Source organism: Meriones unguiculatus, chromosome 1 (assembly GCF_030254825.1).
Source record: "Meriones unguiculatus strain TT.TT164.6M chromosome 1, Bangor_MerUng_6.1, whole genome shotgun sequence".
Taxonomy (NCBI): Eukaryota; Metazoa; Chordata; class Mammalia; order Rodentia; family Muridae; genus Meriones; species Meriones unguiculatus.
The window spans coordinates 80,264,796-80,286,310 of NC_083349.1; the positions used below are offsets into that span (position 1 = coordinate 80,264,796).

At 47.5% G+C, this 21,515-nt stretch overlaps 1 protein-coding gene across 4 annotated transcripts in view; it reads right to left on the minus strand.

The window, feature by feature from the left end:
- Nucleotides 1-21,515, minus strand: part of Kcnn3 (potassium calcium-activated channel subfamily N member 3) — a 147,069-nt gene that overhangs the window by 10,085 nt on the left and 115,469 nt on the right. For all 4 annotated transcript variants that reach the window (XM_060392214.1, XM_021658705.2, XM_060392225.1 and 1 more), the window contains 4 exons: nucleotides 19,699-19,840; nucleotides 13,155-13,265; nucleotides 3,782-3,909; nucleotides 2,712-2,781 (listed from right to left, as the gene is read on the minus strand). In XM_060392214.1, coding sequence (XP_060248197.1) covers nucleotides 2,712-2,781; nucleotides 3,782-3,909; nucleotides 13,155-13,265; nucleotides 19,699-19,840 — 451 coding nt within the window. The remainder of the gene's footprint in view (nucleotides 1-2,711; nucleotides 2,782-3,781; nucleotides 3,910-13,154; nucleotides 13,266-19,698; nucleotides 19,841-21,515) is intronic.

Consider the following 21,515-nt stretch of genomic DNA (forward strand, 5'->3'; position numbering starts at 1 on the left):
CATAACGAAGAAGTTAAGGCTCAAGTGCAAGTCTTCAGCTCACTAGCAGGTCACTTAAACTCTCCCATCCCAGCATCCAGTTAAAGCTGGAGTTAATAATTACACATAGTTATGAGATTGCATCCACATCCCCCAACCACATCAGCCAGAATACAAAGTGTAATTAATGCCTCAGGCATGACCCTCGACCAGAACAGGCTGCCCTGCTGAGGAGGCGCCCATCTGCTCCTCGGTTGAAGAGGATGCACAAAGGCCGGAACAGGCCGCTTCTTTTAAGGGCCATCCTACCTGGCTGAGGCCTTGGCTGATTAGATAACTAACACTGGTCACTTCAGAACAGTATGCCTTCTACCCTGCTTGGCAAATGCTGCCTTGAGGGTACTCCTGATGGCCTCCTGACCTCAACACTTCACACAGTGTTCTTGGGTCTATACCAGAGCTCCCTGTCCAGATCCCCTGTGGCCCCTCTGCTGATTACAGAACCTGAGACTATATTCAACGGCTGGTCAACAAGCACCAGGAAGGCTGGCTCTCATTTGAAAGTAAGATTTACAAGTCTCACAGTCCCAAAGGGAAAGGGGTTCTGATGACAGTTTCACTGCGGGGTGGGTGGGTAGGGGTGTGAAACTGTATCTGTGTGGGATAAGATAAACCAGTGGCATTTTAATCTCATTTCACCTAGAGTCATTACTCTAGGACAGTGGTTCTCAACCTGTGGGGTGTGACCCCTATGGGGATGTCATAGCAGATATCCTGCATATCAGATATTTGCATTACGATTCATAACTGTAGCAAAATTACAGTTATGAAGTAGCAGCGGATGGCTATCAGGATCTGCCTCCTCCTCATGCATGTCCCTTTCTGATTGCTCACACTCTTTACTTCCCAGTGACATATGGCTTTATTTCCCAACCCAATGCAGGAGAGTGTCTTTCTAACTCACTGTGTGTATGTCTGTGTGCGTTGCATGCTTGTAAATCTGTGGGTGCCAGTACATGGGTGCAAGCATGTGGAAGCCAGACGAGGATCTTTCTCTAGTGTTCTCTGCCTTATTCCCTTGAAAGAGGGCCTCCTGCTAAACCAGAAACTGCTGACTTGGCTAAGTTGGCTGGCCATCCAAGTTCACTTTTTCTGCCCACCAATGCTGAAGTTACAGGTACATGCAGCTCTGCCTGGCTATCAGTGTGGGTGGTAGGCATTCAAACTCAGCTCCTCTTGCTTGCACAGCAAGTGTGCTCATCTGCTAGGCCATGTCTTTGACCCCATCTCTGAGAGACTGTGGGCAGCTCTGCACGAAGATGAGCTGGGAACTTGGGTTGGCCTGATATTCCTGGGGGTATCAGCCACTGTGTCCTGCAGATGAGAGGTGAGGTGGGAAACATTGCTTGGGGCATCTCACTGAGGTCCCAGCTGTTTCCTTCTTCCCAGTCCCAGCTGTTGTCTAAAGGCAGGCATGTGACTCAAACTGGCCAATCAAATCATCTCTTGAGAGTTTAGAATTAAGAACAAAAGAAAGTTAACTAAACCTGGGTTAGGGTGGGGTGGGGAGGCAGCTCGTTGGACAAGCACCTGAGCAGGAGAGAGGAGGTGGTATGAGAATGACCCCCAAGACTCCCTTATTGCCTTGGCATAAATGGCTACAACGTACTTGGAGTACTTCCCTAGGTTTTCATACTGGAGTGTTAACCAACATGGCCAAGACTGCAGGAGTCTATTCCGCCCTCCCACACTGCTCCGGGAAACCCCACACTCCACCTGAATATCCCTTCCAATGGCATATTGGTCTGTGGGAGACTGAAGTCCTCACAGGCATAGGAGATCCTTTCTTTATCTCGATTCCTCTATTGAACCAAGAGCCTGCACATGGCCCAGCAACCAGTAATTTCTGCCTGCTCTTTTCAAAGGCCTAATTGGCCTGAGGGAGTTTCTTCTGCTTTCCCGGGGAACGAGGTTCCATTACGATTGACATCTGCCGGAATGTTCTGCCAATCCAGCCCTGGGCTTTGCACTTGCTGTATAATTTCATTCAGAAGGCAGTGGGGGCGGGGAGCCCTCCTGGTCAGGCTGCCCACACTCAGCTCTGCCCACAGTGCTAGTTTTCAAGAAGAGTGTCTGCTTTTGGTGTTTATGGCAGTAAATGTAAGAAACATGGAATGACAATGTCATATTGGGCCTTCAGACCTTAGGCTCTCAGGATCTCCATGGTCACTGTCAGCTGCCTGCCTGTTATAAACACACACACACACACACACACACACACACACACACACCACTATCACCATTAATTTGAGGTCAGGAAAACCTGGGCTATATGGATTAGAAGACACAGGAAAATAAATTTCCTAGTATAACAACAAATTGAAAGAACCATGTCAAACATAATAGAAGCCATCTACATGGCCCTTGTCCCATTTGGTCCTCACTAAGGTACTTACTTGTGCAACTTCCACTCATCTTTAGATTCCCCTCAATGCTCAGCTAATAAGCAACATACCAGCAAGAACTGAATTGGCTAATTAGTTATGAACAAAGACAAATCTGAGCTACTTAACTTAAGAAAAAAAATGCCAAGTGTTAAAAGGCAGACACACTTACAAATGCAAAAAACTCAAACCTAGACATTTGTTAACCAAAAGACAGCTGTTTTTGCCTTCCTGGTTCCATACTGTGGCCTGAACATGTGAGCCAGGTCTGTCCTGGATGGCACTCACCTTGGAAAGGTCCACCAGGGTGTTGGCTTGGTCACTCAGCTTCCTTTGCTCCATCTTGACACCCCTCAGTCTGTGGGGGAAGAGTTGAAACAGGCAATTCAAGTCTGTACCTGAGCTTGGAACTTAGCACTAGAACCATGAATACAAGCAGTAGTAGGACACAGGGTCCTACAAAAGCAGACTGTTGTCTCCACACATGCTTGCCTGCATCATCTTCACTTCCTTGCTGATCTCAGGTCATTCTACTGTTCCCTCTGCCTGTGTTTGGGTTGTCCTACCCCCTCCAATGTCTGCTTCCTGACTATCCAGGCTCCTCAAACCTCTGGGTCAGAACAAAGTTTTTACTTTGCTTTTCTGCACTATTTATTTATTTACTTACATATTTGAGGGTGGGCAGGATCTCAAACTGTAGCTCAGATTGGCCTCAAACTGAATGGCTTTCTGCTTATGGTGATCCTCTTGTCTCAGCCTCTTGAGTTTGAAGATTACAATAATGGGTCACCATACCCACCATACACTTAAAAAAACAACAACTTAATCTATCATGAATGGAACTAATGAGTTGCAGTGTGTTTGTGTGCACATGTACATATGTGAAGTCATGTGGGTCTGCATGCATGATGTGTTTGTTTCTGTGCATATGTGAATGTCTATGCATGTGTATATTTGTCTGTATATGTATGTCTGTTTCTGTAAATATGTATGTGTGTATATGTTTGTCTGTGCGTGTGTGTGTGTGTGTGTATGTGCATGTGTGTGTCTCTCTGTACTTCTGTGCCCATGTGTATGTGCATACATATGTGTCTGTGTGTCCATGTGTGCCTCTTCCTCTGTGTGTATGTCCATATATGTCTGAATAGCATGAGAGCCTTTAGGCCCTTGATCCGATCCTTCCACAGCAGCCTGCCCACTGTCTCATGGTCAGCGTGCCTCACAGGACAGCCTGGACTGGGTGCTTTGTGAGTGGAGCAGAGTGGATCTCTCCTGTGCCTCCCTGGTTTGAGAAGTCACAGCAGAGCTGTGGTAGCCAGAATCAGTTTGGTTGCATGATGAGCTGCTCCGGTACTCACTGGTGGATAGCTTGGAGGAACTTCCTCTGGTGTTTTCTGACTTTGGCATGGTCAATCTTCTTTAGCAGCTTTGTGTGTTTATAGATTAGCCATGTTTCCCGGAGGACGTTTGCGGCAGCATTCTTGATCTAAGAAAAAGGAAACAAGCTGCTGTCAGGTCAATTTCTAGGTCCATACAATATGTTTATCTTGCATGTGTGGCTACACTCTGCCTCCTGAGAAAATGGTTCTTTGGAGATCTATTTTCTTAATCAAGATCATAAAACTCTGAGAAAAGATGACTAAAACACATGTTTTATTAATCTTGTGTCTGAAGCGGTAGACCGGAGCTTGGCGCTGAAAGGCCTTTCTCCTCCTTCTTCATGGTTTCATTGTTGCCCCTCAGCCACTGCTGCTGATGCTATATTTAGAAAGGCTGCTTAGCAAGCCCTTGAAGTCTGGGGTACAGTTTGGATCAATAAATATGTGCCCTCACAATCAGAGTGCTACACTTCACTTCACTTGGCTCCTTACCAAGTGGAGATTTAAAAAGGTGTCTTTTCTACGAACTGCAGTGATGGGTACAGTTTGATGGCCACTGTTCCTTTCCTAAATGGCCAGAGACTATGTGCTGCAATTTCACATGTAAATGTAATTGGCACAAAACTGAAATAATCTCAGTGATATCTGAGAATCAGGGAAGATACTTGGGTTTGAAAGCACAGCTGCCCTCTTCCCAGCACGGGCTTCCCAGGGCACAGTAGTCACATGGTTCCACATACAACTCTGTCATCTGTTGACATGGAAACCACTGATATCATCCAGCTCACGACTGAGCTGAGACATATCAATGGCATCCAGATGGCAGGGGACAAAGTTTTAATCCAAACACAGACATCTTCAGCAATTAGTAACAAGAACAAGAGAAAACACTTCTTATTAAGCACAAGCTAAACATATTTTTATTAACCATCTCCATCTCTGTCAACTATATACACTGGCACAGGACCACAGGCCCAGGGCCTGGAAGTGAGGAGAGCATTCTAGAAGAAATAAGGTGACTTGCCAGATAGGAGTTTAATAAAATCAAAGAGTACAGACCAGCTTCTTGAGACTGACAACAGATGGGATGCTGCATGCCGAGATGTGTGGGAAGGCCCAGGAAGCATTGCGTCGTAGGCTGATAATGTGTGCGTTTAAAAAAAAATCTATTACTAAGCCTTGGTTATATTCTTCATTGGCACTGATGTGATGTTTCTAAAAGAACATCTAAGTCTTCTCAGAAATGTCTAAGTGACATAAATATTACTTTTTTGTTGTTATTCAGTAAAAACCTACTGTGAAAGATGGTTTTTAAATGGTTCCATTGGCCACCTCTGCCACTTTCTTGTTTGACAGTGAGCAGGTAGTGAGTTGAGGCTGGAGATGGCCAGTGTCTGGCTAGCAAGGAGGAGCAAGAAGATGATGGGCGCTGGGCCTTGGCTCTGGTTGGCTAAAGAGGTGGTGGGGAAGGGCAGGTTTTCTTGAAAATCCTGCTGTTGTCCCTTAAAGGGATGGGAAATTTGATACATGAGCTCTTTGGTTTCCATGGGTGCTTGTCCTCTAAGAAAAGCCTTAAAGATAAGTAGGAGAGGAAAAACTCAGCCCAAGCCTTTACAAGGATGGGCAGGGCCCTAGTTACATAGTCCTTTTTTTAGGAATGCTGACAGAGCCACTGACAAACCTTTATAGCAAAACTGACAAACCTTTGATAATGGTCTCTGTGTCCTGCCAACAAACATTTGAAATGAGAAAGCCTATAGGCCCTATGCATCATCAAGCAGTTTAGGAACAAATGCTTCATTATCTCTAACATAAAAGGAAGACATCTTGGGCTAACACACACATACGCATGAATACATGCACACACACACACTCAGGCACACACACATGCACTCATATGCATTCACATACATATATGCATAGATACACACATGCACACATAAACATACATGCACACACACATATATGCACAGACATGCACATGAGCACGCGCACACACAGAGACACACTAGAGAATTTGTGAGGCAATGTGTGGAGGGAACAGCTGGCTTCAGCAAAGCTCTCCTGTCCAGGTTTGGCTGCACGGCGCCACACAGGGCTAACACCACCTTGATTTTTCATAGCCTTGGCCCATCAGCTTACCGATGGCAGCCAGTATGGATTTGAGCACTCTATAAATTTGAAGGTGTCAGACAGATATTAGCTATTATTATCCCCACTTAAAATAGAAGGAAACAGTTTCAGAGATGGGATGAAAGGCCAGACTCACACAGAGAGCTAGTGGCCAAGTCCAAGCAAGAGTCAGGTCCAAGAGGTGCATATGATTCTCACATGGTCTGAAGAAAGAAAGGTCTGGATCGCATCTGAACTTAAACTCAACCATTTTCTCTTTTCCAGGATCAAGTAAGGACGTTGGTTTGGTTTTTGTCTTTCTTTTTAAAAAACATTCTGGCCCTCATTCAGCAATATGACAGAACACAGACTTCAGGTCTTGCCTTTAACTCCAGCCTAAATGAAAGATCCTGAAGTCATGGTTTGGCCAGGAAGCAGAGAAGCATCACATCATCTTTACGGGTTTGAGAGGGAGGCCCTGAGCACTCGGGAATGTAATGGTAAATGCAAGCCCTTGTACTGACTGAAATTAATTGCTAGCTAACAGCCTGGCACAAAGCTAAGTAGATCAATATCTGCAAGAGAAAAAGCAATAGGCTTTTAACGCACTTGGCTCTCCTGCGTCTCCTCCATTTCACCTGGCGCCTAGCTATGAGCATGGTTGAGAAGACAGAACCATTTCAGCCCCTCCTGAGGCCTGTTAAGCCTCCTCAGGGTGAGAACCTTTCCCTGATGAAGACTTAGGTACCCTCTGAGCTCTCTTGATGAATAAAGGCACCACACCTAAAAGATGTCCCCAGGATGCAGGGTCGGGAGCATCAGGGCTGGAAAGGGAAGCAAGGACTGTTGAAGGACTCTGATAGGCCTGGTTGAGGTGCCACTGAAGATGGCTAGATGAACAGCCAGCTCTCTGGCTTCCAGACCTGAAAGCACACAGGATGACTGTGCTCACTGACAATCAACTCTCTGCCTTCCACATGGCTGTTTTTACTCTGATTAAGTTCTGTATAGAACTATAGAAAAGACTTTTTGTTCTTTTGTTTTGAAACAGTCTCACTACACAGTCCTGGAAGTCCTAGAACTTTTTTTATGGACCAGGCTGACCTCAAACTCATAGAGATCCACCTGCCTCTGCCTTCTAAGTGCTGAGATCAAAGGAGTACACCACCATACCTGTTGCCAGGAAGGACTTTTCATATAAGTGGGCCTGGGAAAGAAAGAGGTCCAGTGAAGAGCTCCCACATACCTGTGAGCTGATGTTCCTGAGCCCTGTGCTGGGCTTTGAAGAGCACTAATGTCTGCATTAGTTCATGCACTAACGTCCAGATAAGTGTGCTAAGTGGGTGGGTTGTTAGCTCCACTGTGTATCTATTGCTAAACCCTCTGAGACTAATTTTCTCCATCTATTTGAAGGACTGTTAACAAATATTAATGTGTACCTATGATGAGCCATACACTGTTCTAGAAAGTGAGAGTATGAAGATCAACAAATCAATAACCTTCTTAAAAAAAAAAATTGGGTCTCACTATATAGCCTAGACCAAACCTTGAACTCATTATGAGCCCAGACTGACTTCAGACTCAGAATCCTTCTGCCTCAGCCTTTTGGAATTACAATATAATGCTACCATTCCTGGTGAACCAATAGCATTCTTGCTGGCATGGGTGAGGAAGTATGCAGTTAAGAAAAATACAGTATCAAATACTAAGTGCTTCAAAAAAATTAAAACATGGTTGAGGGCTAGAGTCTTGCAAGTGCTATTCATCTGTGAGATGGGGCCCTGTGTTGATTAAATGAGAACATAATAGAACATTCAGCATAAAGCCTCGCATGGCATGCTTCAGTGCACCGTCACTTTGGTTTTTAAAAATAGATTTCATTACATTTATGTTTATTATGGAGGTGATGTATGCAACATGGTGTATGTGTAGAGGTCAGAGGACAGCTTTCAGGAATCAGGTTCCTACCATGTGGGTCCCAGGGATCAAACTTAGGTTGACAAGCGTGATAGCAAGTGTCTTTTCCCACTGAGCCCTCTCATAGGCCTACTGACACTTGATATTACTTTTCTAATACATGCCAGGTTCTTCTCATGGCCCTAGCCGCCCAAAAAGAAAATATGCAAGAGGACACATGTCCATTCTCCACATTCTTGGTCCATGTGACACGCTGCTCTGGCCATCTTTCTGCCAAAGAAAGTGCCACAAGATACCTCGGAAGGGCTATGGGCTACAGGAGAGTGGCCAGGGGTGCAAGGAAAGAGCTCCTTTCTTGGGTACCCATGTCCCCAGGGGCCACAGAAAGCCAATGGAGTAATTCACCCACTGGTGGACCCCCAACTATGCTGCCAGGAGCGTTACTCAGGGAACAGTAGCTTTCTTGGTTAGAGAGGGAAAGGGGGAACCCAGACCAGCCTGGCAGCTATGAGTGTACTACCTCTCAGTGGGCCCCAACTGACAGATATGAAAAATGTCACACTGAGAAACTGAGCCACACTCTCCAGAGCTTGATTGGAGGTGTCCATTATAATCAGTGCTAGAAGAGGAGGCTCTTCCCTTCCCACCTGACATCCCACTCTGTCCTCATCTTCCTCTACTCACCACTCCCTGTGACTACCCTTTCTCTCTCACCACACTGCTTTGCCTCCTCTCTCCTCTCCTCTCCTCTCCTCTCCTCTCCTCTCCTCTCCTCTCCTCTCCTCTCCTCTCCTCTCCTCTCCTCTCCTCTCCTCTCCTCTCCTCTCCTCTCCTCTCCCTCTCCTCTCCCTCTCCTCTCCCTCTCCCTCTCCTCTCCCTCTCCTCTCCCTCTCCTCTCCCTCTCCTCTCCCTCTCCTCTCCCTCTCCTCTCCCTCTCCTCTCCCTCTCCTCTCCCTCTCCTCTCCCTCTCCTCTCCCTCTCCTCTCCCTCTCCTCTCCCTCTCCTCTCCCTCTCCTCTCCCTCTCCTCTCCCTCTCCTCTCCCTCTCCTCTCCCTCTCCTCTCCCTCTCCTCTCCCTCTCCTCTCCCTCTCCTCTCCCTCTCCTCTCCCTCTCCTCTCCCTCTCCTCTCCCTCTCCTCTCCCTCTCCCTCTCCTCTCCCTCTCCTCTCCTTTCCTCTCTCTTCTCTTCTCCTCCCTTCTCTCTTCCCTCCCTTCTTTTCTTCCTTCCTGCCTGCCTCATATTCTTCCATATTCTTCCATATTCCCTAGAAGGAGCTCCACCCTCATTTTTGGCAGGAGTTTAGAATGGGGAGAGAAGCAGAGAGATGGATTCTGTGGTTCAGTGTTGGAGTTGAGCTCTAGCCTAGCAACTTGTTGATGAATGGCAGGTCACTCACAGTGCTATTAATGTGACACTCTTTTGGCTAATGTAGACTCAAACCTGCTCCTCCCCTCAGCAGGCCAGATCCTTAACTGCCATGCAAAGCTCAAAGAACTGACCACATGAGATAGTGGCTGGAGTGATACAGTTTCCTGTGGACAAACAGGATCCTGGACAGGCACTAGCTAGCTGTACATGTTGGGTATCTGGCCCCTTACCCCTCTCTGGACCTGAGAATTCACATCTGGTTCTGACCTGCTTATCCTCAGAATCTTTCCTGTTCTGGCACCCTGCATTTCTGCTACTGTCAAGAAAGAAACACTATCTTTCTTGATCACAGCCTTTTTAGGAATGTCATATGTAATCCTCTTCTGGGAAAATTAACATTCCTAGTAATGGCATGATTGATTCATGAACTCTACAGAGAAAGAGCTCTTCCGGGGACCTCCTCATGAACTACGGAGCTGTGGGCCATCTGCCTAGAGTTCCTCAGCCTTCCATGTCTGCAGAACAGCCACTGCATTATGCTCTCCTGGAAAACACCCTGGCTAAGAGTAAGTCCTTGAGTAAGCCTGCTGGAAACACCCCCCGCCCCCCGCCCAGCCTTTGACATTTTCTCAGAGTTCAAGCTTTATTCAGGACTGTTCAGTAGGTTCTGGGGATTGCCTGAGGTTTTTGAATGTGGTAGTGAAATGTTCAGGGTGAAATGTGGCCTAAGGGGACCCAAGGGGAAGCAAAGTGCAGGATGACTGGGAGGCCCCAAGTGGGTGTAGGACGCACAGACCTTGGGGCAGGGAAACTAGGAAGAGGGTGCTTTGTAGATGGGGTAAGAGGAGCCTGGGAGGAGCTAAGTGAGGGGCCTATGGGCTGCAAGGTACAGATCAGTCAGAACTGGCAGGTGCTAGAGAGACATCGACATTTGTAAGCAGCCTGGGAAGTCAGAGGAAGCAGTTCAGGGCTGCTGGGTTTGGCTCTACTCACCGATTTCATGGGAAATGTAGTTCGATGAGATTATGGGGTGTAGCAAGGAACTGTTCTGCAAGGAGAGGGAGGCCACCCCAAGCCAGCAGCACATGCTTATTAAATTGATTGGAGAGCCAGCCACAGGTGGGGGAGTTGGTGAGGTACATGGGTCATCTCTTGTCCATGCAGTGTTGCTATGTGTCACTTCCTTAGACATTATCAAGTAGCCCAGGAGCTGGCAGTAAGTTATAATTATAGATTAACAGCAGCAGCAACTGTAAAGTCAGTGTGGGAAGTGATCTCACTAAATACAGAAGCGACGTTGCCACTGAGGTTGGCAAGCTATTCAGGTGAAAAGAGACATCCGCTGGGTTTGGGAAAGTCAGAAGTGAGTCCATCTTCCATGCCACCAAGCTGCCTCCATTCTCTATGAGGAACCAAGTGCCAACACCCTAGTGCTACCTGAAAATTCTGGGTGAAGCCTGACAGGCTAGATAAATTAACACAAGAATGACTCACATATTTATGACTCACAGGCTACATTCATGTTTTCTTTCTGCTTAGATGTTTGAGGGATTAATATAGCATATATTTGCTTTGATCAGGGAAGCCTACTAATCATCCATTACCAAATGGCAATGGGCTTTGGCAGCTCCTTCCACACTGGACCTTTCTCTGAGACTTCACTGGAGTCTTGGGAAGAAACCTGAGCTTTACCTCTCTTTGACCCATGAGTCACACTCCAGCTGGACACACAGGCTGTTTGGAAAGGGTGAAGGACAGGTGAGGACCCTCTAGGCTTCCCTAATGGCCAGAGGTCAGGGCCAGCGTTAGGTCAGTCAAGGCTGCACAGGAGGGCCTTTCTAAAGTATCCTTCACACAAGCTTTCAACCTCCCTTTGTGAGAGTTGTCCTCTTGTGTTTATTGCTCTGGGAAAAGATATAAGATATTAAAGGGCCGTTTCAGCAGATGTAAGTGTTCTGAGAACAGTGAGATGTCGTTGAATTAAGACGGCACCCTGCACTCATAGAGGGGCAATAAATATCTGTGGATTTGATTTCCAGCCCTATTCCTCCAAAAGTAAGTGGACTCGGACAGGATTTTAGTGAATTATTTTTGAAAGATTGAAATTAGCAACCACAACCTCATCTCCTTCCACAATTATAGTGCAGAAAAAAAATGTGCTTATTTTCCTGGCACACGAAAGAGCCGGCTTTTCTTGGTTTTATTTTCCTCTGGTGTCTGATTTACTGGGTGAAAAATGGAAAGAACAAAGGAATACCATGAAAATACAAAGTATACTCTTGCCTTTAAAAAGCCACCAGAGTAAACAGAGACTGTTAATGTCTCTGCTCTTGGCAAACAACGTCTGGGAAGAGCTGGAGACAAAACCTTTCTCCCTCACTTTTAGGGTTTCAAAGCAGTGAGCTGAGTTGACTTGGGATGACACTTGCATTGGTACAGTTCATAACCCTGGCCTTCCCCATGGTGCAGGGCCTGGCCATGGCTTGGGAAGGTGCTGGGCATAAGGGTCCACACAGCATTTGATGTGAGTGCTGCAGGGTGACAGTGTCATATGCTGTCATGTTGGAGCTCTGTGTTTTCTTTTGTCTGGTGGTGGCTTGGGGCCTTGATGATCTTATGGTCTGAATGCCAATGGTATGGCAAGATTTGCTTGAATAGGTTCCTATCTATGGCAGCTCTTTAAAGAACTCCCAATCAAAGACTCAACAATCAAACACCATGAGTAATTCTGCTGAGAAGAATTCAGAGGCTGTGGAAACCGCTGGCTTTCCCAAGGGCCCACCTGCTCCTTTTGGGGTCTCTTACTCTTCTCTCCTCCTGTCTGTCTCTATTTCTAACACATTTTTATAGCTTTGAAATGTTGATCACAACAGAGTTTCTCTAGCATTCAAAATTCCCAACTAATACTGTGGGTTTGCTGGTAGATTCCTGTCCTCTTGAAGAGTCTCCCTGGGGACCAAAGCCTGTATAGGGCACAGGGTCCTGGCTCGTAAGAAGAGCAATCTTTCAGGAGGTCATACACTTGACCTTCCTTCAGGCTGCCATTTGTTGTAAGAATCTTGCTAAAAAGCTAAAGCTTTCCTTAAAGAAATAGCGCCTTAAAGCTACCCTTAAAGAAATAGTTCATTTGGCCTGTTGTCCTAGAAGCCTTATTCTTTTCTGTTCTAAAAGAACCTTATTACTTTTTGCTTGTTTGTTTTTTTTTTTTTTTAATTTTGTATTAAAGCAGGGTTTGCTAGGCAGCCCAGGTTGGCTTCAAACTTGTGGGAGTCCTCCTGCCTCAGCCTTTTGCATTCTGGGATCACTGTGCCTACCTTAAATGTCCTTCCTTTTCTCTGACAATTCAGTGGGAATATCTGATGGCCCTATTCCTGCATTTTCAATTTATCTTCTTCCTAAGCTGCATTATAAGGGTGCAAGTGAGAGCCATTCTCCAGACAGCCCAAAGGGAGAAAACTGGATGAAGACATTTTGATGAAAAACAATATTTCAGAATGTGGGCTCTACTGGAATAACCTCTTTAAATGACTTTTAAAAGGGTTAGGACTTAGATACATCTTCAGTATAATTTTAAGATTCTCCACTGCACTTAATAAGAATCATGAAAACATTTGAGCATAAACAAAACCACAGCATCTCACTGGATGACTGATTTGACCAGGGAGGTCAAATCAGGGAGGTCCCTGATTTGGCAGGATGTGGCTTCCTTCACTGTGTGCTATTGATCTAATTATCAGGAAAATTCCGTGGTTCCTTGAAGCTTGCAGTGGCTTAGCGGTGGGCTCGCCTAGTTTGTTGGGATTCAGGCATCAAGGAGGGGCTGTGCCTGAGCTGGGGCTCTCCCAACTTTGCTCTCAGAGAATTGCTAAGCCCCACTGGGTGTCTGAGTCTCTTTCTGACTAGCTCCCACTTCAGCTGTGAACCTACATGAAGGCACGAGCACAAGGTGTCTTACCCGTTTGGTGAGCTGAGTGTCCATCATGAAGTTGTGAACATGCTTCTCTGCTTTTGTGAGCTCGAGTTTTCGGGCAACCACAGCTACCACCAGGGCAGTGCAGCCTGCACCCTGCGGGAGGACGTCAGAAGCCCCCAGGAGAGAGAACACACAGTTAGGAGGCAAAGCACAGCACTCAGTGTGCCCCAGGCTCAGTGTGAGCATTTCAAGGGAAGGGTATAAACTCCGAGTCTCTAACTAGTCAAGATGTGGCATAAAGCTTGTTGAAACCTGCTTGCTCCCTGATACCCCACTAAAGAAGGGCTCGGCAATGCTTTTTGCCTGTGGCTCTGGCTGACCTGTGGGAACTGATTCTTTATAAAGCTGGCCAGTTCTCAGTGCTGTATGGCTAGAATGAGTCTTTATGTGTATATATGTGTGGTGGGTGGGGGTGGGGGTGGGGAGATTCAACCCTTGGGTAGTCAGGCTCCTATGCAGTGTGGCAGGTGACAGAGAGTCCAGCACATGGAGGCCCTGTCTGTCTGCCTCATGTGTCCAAGCTCACACCAGCTTGCCCAGGGGGAAAGAAACCCTTGTGTGGACTGCAGTGTGCAGGCCACACCTGGCAGTTGAGAGTCCTGAGAATAGCCAAATGAAGAGGCAATACATTCTCCCCAAAGATGAATATGGCCTCCCAGAGAGAGCACTATGATGGTCACTGACTAGGGTACCTGTCTCACGTATGTATCTTCCTCCCTGAAGCTCCAGGCTATGACTCAGCACAAGGCATCAGCTTTCAGAAGGAGCATCATGCATTCACCAACATACAGGGATTTTAAAGGCAAGAACACTTCTGCCTACAGCCAAGATTTAAGTGACCCAGAACACCCTCAGCCTTTCCAGAATAATGTTCGTAGTCTGCTCAGGTAGCCCCATTTCCCAACCCTGGCAGGAAAACACAGCAAGAAAAAGCAAAACCGCAGGCCTGAGCTGAGCCACACAGTAGCAGGGCCCTCACATTTTAGCTATGCACTTGACAATCTGAGCAACGAGCAGGGACAGGAAAGTGGTGTGTCCCTGGGTTTAGAATCACTCTACTCTGTGCTGCTTGGTGGCCTGTGAGTCCTGAGAGAGGGAGATAGACTCCCTTCTCTACTGGCTCATGGATGCCATCCCTGGACTCTGCTTACAGATCACTGCTCTCTCCCTAAACATGAGTACCACACTGAGAAGACTCTATGGAGAGAAGTGGAAGACTTAGGGATGTCAACAGGGATTCACCCATGCCATAAAGTGAAGCACAGAGCCCAGCTTAGCAGTTTGAGATTCTGGGATAAAGGAATCCACCAATAACACTTTGGCTTAATAGGTTTTATACTATGTGTGAGAAATGAGGAGACTGTTTCTCAGAAATGCTGCAATCTAGAGCTGACTTGGGACAAATGTATTTTATAATACCTGCCCTTCTTCCCCTGATGAAGGCCACCCTGTGTGAGATGCCGCAAGGATGCTCTGTCCATGGCCACCCAATCCAAGTACAACTCCCAGTTTGTGAACTTTTTTTTTTCTGGCCTCATTTTCCCAGTCCATTTGAAGATAGCTGTGTTTTCTTGGCATCTGTGACTTGCTGAAGACTTTATGCCCAATTTTCAGAGGATATGGGCAATTGGACAGCTTCGTCTATAGCTGTAATCAATTTGGCCAGGCTGTCAAAAGCAAAAATAGCTTAAAAGAAACTGTCCTGGAGGGAGGATACATGCCCCTACCCCAAGCGAAGCAGGCATTATCCATCTCCTTTATGTGGAACATCCAAAAAGAAGGATGTGTCCTAGCATTAAAAATGGAACATCAGAGGGAGAGGACTCTCCCCAGGTTCCCCTAGGTTTAGAAAGAATTCCACTTAAATCACCCTAGAAAGCTGAGGTATGACATCTGAAGAGTGAGTTCCCCTTTTGCTACATGGGTCTTGGGAACATCATTAAAACAACTGTAAAACAACTGTCATGCTCCAGCTGCTGGGGTCTAGACAGAAGCCCTGCAGCTCCAGCCCTGGACCACAGCCTACCTGCTTGACTGCAGAGGACTGCTAACACAAAGTACAGTGCTTTAACTAAGGAACTACCCATCTTACATGAGAAAGATACTTTTGTGTGAGGGTTGGGTATGGAGGCAGCAAAGTAGACTAAATCTCAGTGCCCAATTTCATTCAACTTAAAAATGTAAATACTTGCTCATAGACATTTCTCTGGAGGATGCTATCATCTTAACATCGTTCCAACTTCAGTGGCTACGCACAATTTTAATGAAAACCATATTAGATTAATTATTTGTGTGTGTGTGTATGTGTGAGTACCAAGGTGCACACATGGAAGTCAGAGAACAACAGCAAACAAACCAGTTCTTTCCTTCTACCTACAGTTCCTGGGGATTAAACTCAGGTTATCAGGCATGGCAGGATTCCTTTAGCAGATGTACCATCTTGCCAACCAGCACTCTTTGCTTTCTTTTAGATGTAATTATGGAGATCACAAATGACGATGCCAGAGTTATTAATGTCTGCTAAGAGGCAAACATCAACAACCCTCAGGAGATGGTGTAAGGAGCACTAAGCCCCAGGCTGCTGGTCCAGGGAAAGTGAGGAAGAGAAAAGTGAGAGCGGAGGGATGGAGAGTGAGATAGAAAACAACCAGAAAACAGAAAAGGAGAAAGCCAGGGATAGAAAAACACAAAACAAACAACCATGACAACAACAAAAGCATAGTTACTGAGCGTGAGAAGGAAGAATGAAGAACCTAAGCCAGAGGTCTTTAGAGGACACCCGGGAAGTGCCATGAATCCCCTCCACCCCACACCGGTGGCCAGCCTGCTTATCCCTACGGGTCCGAGGTTCGCTACTCTATGTTCCCTTGGATCTTGCTTCCCATGAGTGACCCCAGGGTTGTTTTAACCACCTGGGCTAAGAGTTGACTGGCCATTGTGCAGCTTCGTGTGGCAAGTGGACTATCAGGGGCCTGCTTAACGGTAGTGTGGGGAGTTCATGAGGTGCTGGTGCGGAATCTCAGTGTTGGCCTGTGGACAGAGGGGGACAGAGGGGCATGTAAGGAGAGGGGAGGATGGGATAAGAAAGGTGGAGACTGCTGTAGTGACCCCTGTGGGATCACAACGAGGAGCAAATCTACGACTTGGCCTCTTGCCATCAGATGTTAAGACTTGAATCCACTCTCATCAATGGAAATCTTCAGTCCATTCTACCCAAGTTCTGTTCCCACACAAGGGACCCACCTCTAACAAGGTCAGACTGCTCAAGATACACAGGTGAGCAGAGGACACAGACTGGCCAGGGAAGGGTGTCTGGAGGGGTGAGCATGTCTAACTCATCGGCAGATCTGGATACAAATCTGGACCCAACTGCTCCACACCAGGCCTCCCACTTCTGATTTCCAAGAAAGCTATCCAGACGGAAAATCTTAGACGTTGGAAAAACAAGTATCCCAAGGGGGAAAGTATGCAGCGTTCTTAACTTAAGAGGCATAAAAGGAAATAAAACATAAATGAAAATGACAAATGGAAGAGAGCTGCCTGGAGCATTTATGGCCTACTTGGTGCTGCAACAGATTCTATGGAGCAGCCAAAATACCATCAGCAGCTTCGAAACCCAGGTGCTGAGGAGAGCCGCACTGGACAGGACACAGATGAGCCCTCCCTATACTGTCCCAATGTCACTTGGTTTGTGTCACCTCTTCTTCATCTCACAGGACCCTGCTGGGGAAAGCTCACTGTCCCACCAGACAGGCGCCAGGCCTGTTTGCCCACAACCCACATCAGGATGGCAGATTGCATCCAGATCTGGGACATGGAGTCACTGACATACTTACCACTGCAAAGTCTCTGGGGACACTGAGGCTCCCCTGGATGCCCAGAAGCAAAAAACCTTGTTTACCTTCTGGGTGCTGAATATTAACTACATTGTCAAGTACCCTGAAAATTTCCTCGTGGGAAGATGCTGGAACCCAAGGTAAATTTGTGTTAATGAGTGAACTCTCAAGTGCTCCAGGCCCATGCCAACAGTGTCAAGTTGTCCAGATAGCTATATGCCCTGCCTAATGGTGGATAATTATGCAGTTGCTGGATTGCCAAAGGAAAACAATGATTAAGGCCATTTGCAGCAGGCACACTAAATCCTTCACTTTCCCTTCCTGTGCAGCCCTTGCCTTGGCCTTGGTGGTGTCCATGGTAACCAAACAGGAAGCCTTACCTTTAGTCAAGGCCCTTGGAATAATAATCAGGAGATATACATCATGTCGGGGAAGGGTGGCCTTAGCAATGTGAGCCCCTAGAAAGGAATGACTCAGCTGGAGAGTCATGTTGAATAGGAAAAAAAAAAAAAAAAAAAGCTACCAGGTTTCCAGAGTGAGTGGCATTTAATATGGATAAAGACACAGTGGACAAAGGGACCATCCCAAGCTGGAGCCTTTGTGAAAAAAGGCTTATATTCCTGGAGCTGGGCCTTATGCATGGCACTCCCAGGAAAAGCCTGTGCTAGAATTTTAACACCTGAGGGCAGTGTGAGGTCCCTTGCTTGCATCATCCCACTGCAAACCACAAGAAACATTGTGGCCCAGGCAGCCACCGAGGGTGCTGGAAGGATATGTGTGAGGGTATGGGGGGGGGGGGTCTTGGGCCAGTCCTTCCTGTCCTTTAGCGCAGAAGCCAGGAGACAGGATACCAGCGAGCCAGGGAAAGAGTGGGCCTGGGCAGCCTCTTGGATGGGGCACAGCTTCATGCTGAGAGGGAGAATGGCTGGTATTTAAAATTAATGAAGGCTGGTCTGCCTCTTGACAGCAAGGCTCTGGGCGCCCTGCCTGAGAGCTGGGGTGGGGCTGAAGCCCACTCCAGAAGTCTCAAAGGAATGCTGCAGCCTTCAGGTGGCATTTCACTCCTTTCTGGTAGGAAGACTTTCTGCCTGGTTTCCTGGTGACAGTTGGAGTCGTGCCAGACGGACCTCCTACTGAATGATGGGAGGTGTTTGTTCTAAAGCCTTACACTTGCCATGATTTATCCCAGCCTGGCACTATGCCTCTGCCACTACCTGCTGTTTCAAGGCTGCCTGCTCACATTGGCTTGCCCTGCTTGGGAGTTGGAAAGGAGGCTGTGCCCAGCCATCCCACTGCCCTGGGGTCGCCTCTGCTCCTAATGACCGGCTGGTTCCTGCCCACTCACATCAGCTCAGATGGCCACCAGCCTGAGTAGAGAGGTACAGTCTGCCCTCCCTTGATGGAGGTTAGCTGGAACTTTTTCTTCAGCAGACACAGGTCACTGCCTCACAGGAAGAGCTGTCCTGCTTCCTGGGAACAGTGAGGAAGAGACTGAAATCAGAGGAGCCCTGAAAGGAGGGTGTCACAGGTGTCACAGCAGCAGGGTGGGCTGCAGAGAAGGACAGGGCTGGGAGGCCTGAGGGGCCAGCCCGTGGGGACCTAGAACCAGGTTTCCCACACTCAGGCATCCTATCTGTGCCTCAATGCCCCTAGGCGGAGCAGTGTGCCCTTCTTTAGGGTCTTTCCTCTTCTGGGAATGTGGTTTCAGCAGGGGTGAATGAATGAAGCAAGTCTGGTATTGATTCTACTGGTATTGACTCCATGTAGGACATCAAAGGGGGACACTGCCAGTCCTACTCCTAAAGTATTTCCCAGCCCCAGCTGCTTCAACAGTCTCGATGCACCTCTTACTGGTTACCCAGAACTTTCATATCAGTTATTTCTTGGGGTCTACACGCCAGTGAGGAGGGAAGTCATGTGTCCAGCTTCACTTTACCCAGGGGAGTACAGGTTCCACAGGTGGTAGCTGAGTGACTTCCCAGAGGCCACTGTGAGGGCACAGTGAAAATCCCAGTCCGGTGTCTAACTCCCGCACCACATTCCTCCTGCATGCTGCACAGGACCCAGTGAACGGCAGAAACACATGTGTCTAAGAGGCCTCTAGATCCTGAGGCATTTGGCTGAGGGTGGGAAAAAGTAGACCTTGGTGTTGGGTGCCTAGAGACCTTGGCCCTATCGCATGCCCGTTCTGGCATCTGGCACTCAAAGCCAGTGCTCCAATGAGCAAGTGTGGAAGGCAAAGCCTGGGAAGGGCAAGAGTTGGTCCAGAGCTGCATGGGCAAACCAGGACTGGAGCCAGCAGCCAGTCCCATTCAGGGACGTCCTACTGAATGATGGGAGGTGTTTGTTCTAAAGCCTTACAGGTCCCTTCAGGCTGGCTCAGTGTTCTATTCTGAGCTCTAGCTAAACTTGATCAGAACTGGTACACAGGAAGGACACAGAACTGTGTGTTGGGACACAGGAAGGAGCATGGTGAATTAAAAGCTTGGTGTTCCCTGGCAGTGAGCAGAGGGTCAGAGTAGCACCCAACTCCAACTCACTTTGGGGGTGGGCTTTGAAAACTAGGATTGCACACTGCACACTTGCCTTTTGATATGCAGGGGATAGGCATGAGTGCCTAGAGACTAGCACCTTACTCCTCCCCAGGAAAGCTCCTCTGTGCTGTTGAAACACCTTGAGGCGGTACTCACCATGATGCCAGTGAGAAGACAGACACCTTTCCCACAGTATGTGTGGGGCACCATGTCCCCATAGCCAATGGAAAGGAACGTGATGGAGATGAGCCACATGGCACCCAGAAAGTTACTAGTGACGTCCTGCTGGTCATGGTACCTGCATAGGGAAGACAGGTGTTAGTCTACGAAGCCACTGTTTCTGCAAGCAGAGGCTGTGGAAGACAATCTAGAGGGGCAGACATGGGATATTTGCTGAGGAAGATACAATGTGACACCTCTCTTTAGACACCGAAAACATTGCTTCCAAGCCCACCCAGGTTCTCCTGCAGCAGCAGCTCCATCCCAGACGCAAAATGTTTTGTTATGATTTGCAACGCATTGTAGTTTTTACTGTCCGTAGGACAGCTTCGGGTGAAACCATGCAGGAATAAAATGTAAATTTTCTTCTAAATTGACTTTCTAAATGTTTGTGGATATGATTAATCTAAAACCACAGGCTCCTAGACAGAAGATACATACACACACACACCAATGATGACTTTCTTTAAGACAGTGATGGGTCCCAAGACTGGCATCTTCTGTGTGTATAGACGAGGCCATTGTGCCTTGGGTCTGTCTTAAAGCTGACTCCACAGTCAGTGGGCTCCAGCATGTTCACAGGGACTCACCCTCCTTCTGACCTGGACAAACAGATAGCTGGGAGGCAATTCTGGGTTCCCTGGGAGAGGGAATACAACATGGCAAGGCTCTCCGGGAAGGTCTGTGCGGAGCAGGATGCTTAGAAAGATGGATAATGGAGCAAGGAAGCCATCCTAGAGGTAGGTGTGCAGAGCAAGGAGCAAGATGGTGGCAGCTACCTACCACCCTCAAGTCCAGTCCCAAATCATCAGTGGATGACAGGCCCTTTGTTCTGTTGCCTGTACAAGGGCCTGGACACCTGGAACTTGTGGGGAGAGTTGAAGATAGCTTTAATTGTCCTGTCATCCCTTGTTTTTATTGTTGTTGTTACTTTGTTTTGATTATTTTTGATTATTTATTTATTTTTATTTCATGTGCATTGGTGTTTTGCCTTAATGTATGTCTGAGTGAAGGTGTCAGATCCCATGTAACTAGAGTTACAGACAATTTTGAGCTACCATGTGGGTACTGAGGATTGAACCTATGTCCTCTGGAAGAGTAGACAGTGCTCTTATCTGCTGAGCTATCTTTCCAGCATCATCATCCCTGTTTTAAAATAGGCTCCCTCCAATTCCCAGCCATGTTCTGCTACTCTCCTAGCCTGGCTGCTTGCTTCCTCCAGGCTCATGTCCACAGGTTGGCCTATTCTGTTTTCTTGGCCATTCTGGAGAGGCTCAGGCTTAGCATCTCACTCTTCATTTCAGGACCAAGCCTGTCCCGAACCCACTGTGCCACCCTCAGCCCATCAGCCCAGTTCTACATACCTTGGACAGGTACCTGTCCACTGCCCCCCTTGCCTGTTCCACCAGGCTCTTGGCATGTTCGGAAGAGATGACAGGCTCTGACTCTCAGGCTCTAGACTGTAAAACTAGACTCTGGGATTGGTGACCTACCAAGACTCCATGGTGATGGGAAGGACACGGAAGACAACTAATAGAGCCTGCACAGTGAGCCAGCTGCACAGGAGTAGACATTGCAGGAGCACAGGCAGTGTGGCTAGCCAGGAAGAGGACTGGCTGAGAGCAAGCTCAGGCCAGGTCTGAGAACACTGAAGTTTAGTCAGGAAGGTTGAGCAGCATCAGAGCACGGCCCAGTATCAGCTGCCCTGTACTCTGTGGCTGTGGAAAAGTAACTTAAATCACCCCCTGACTCAG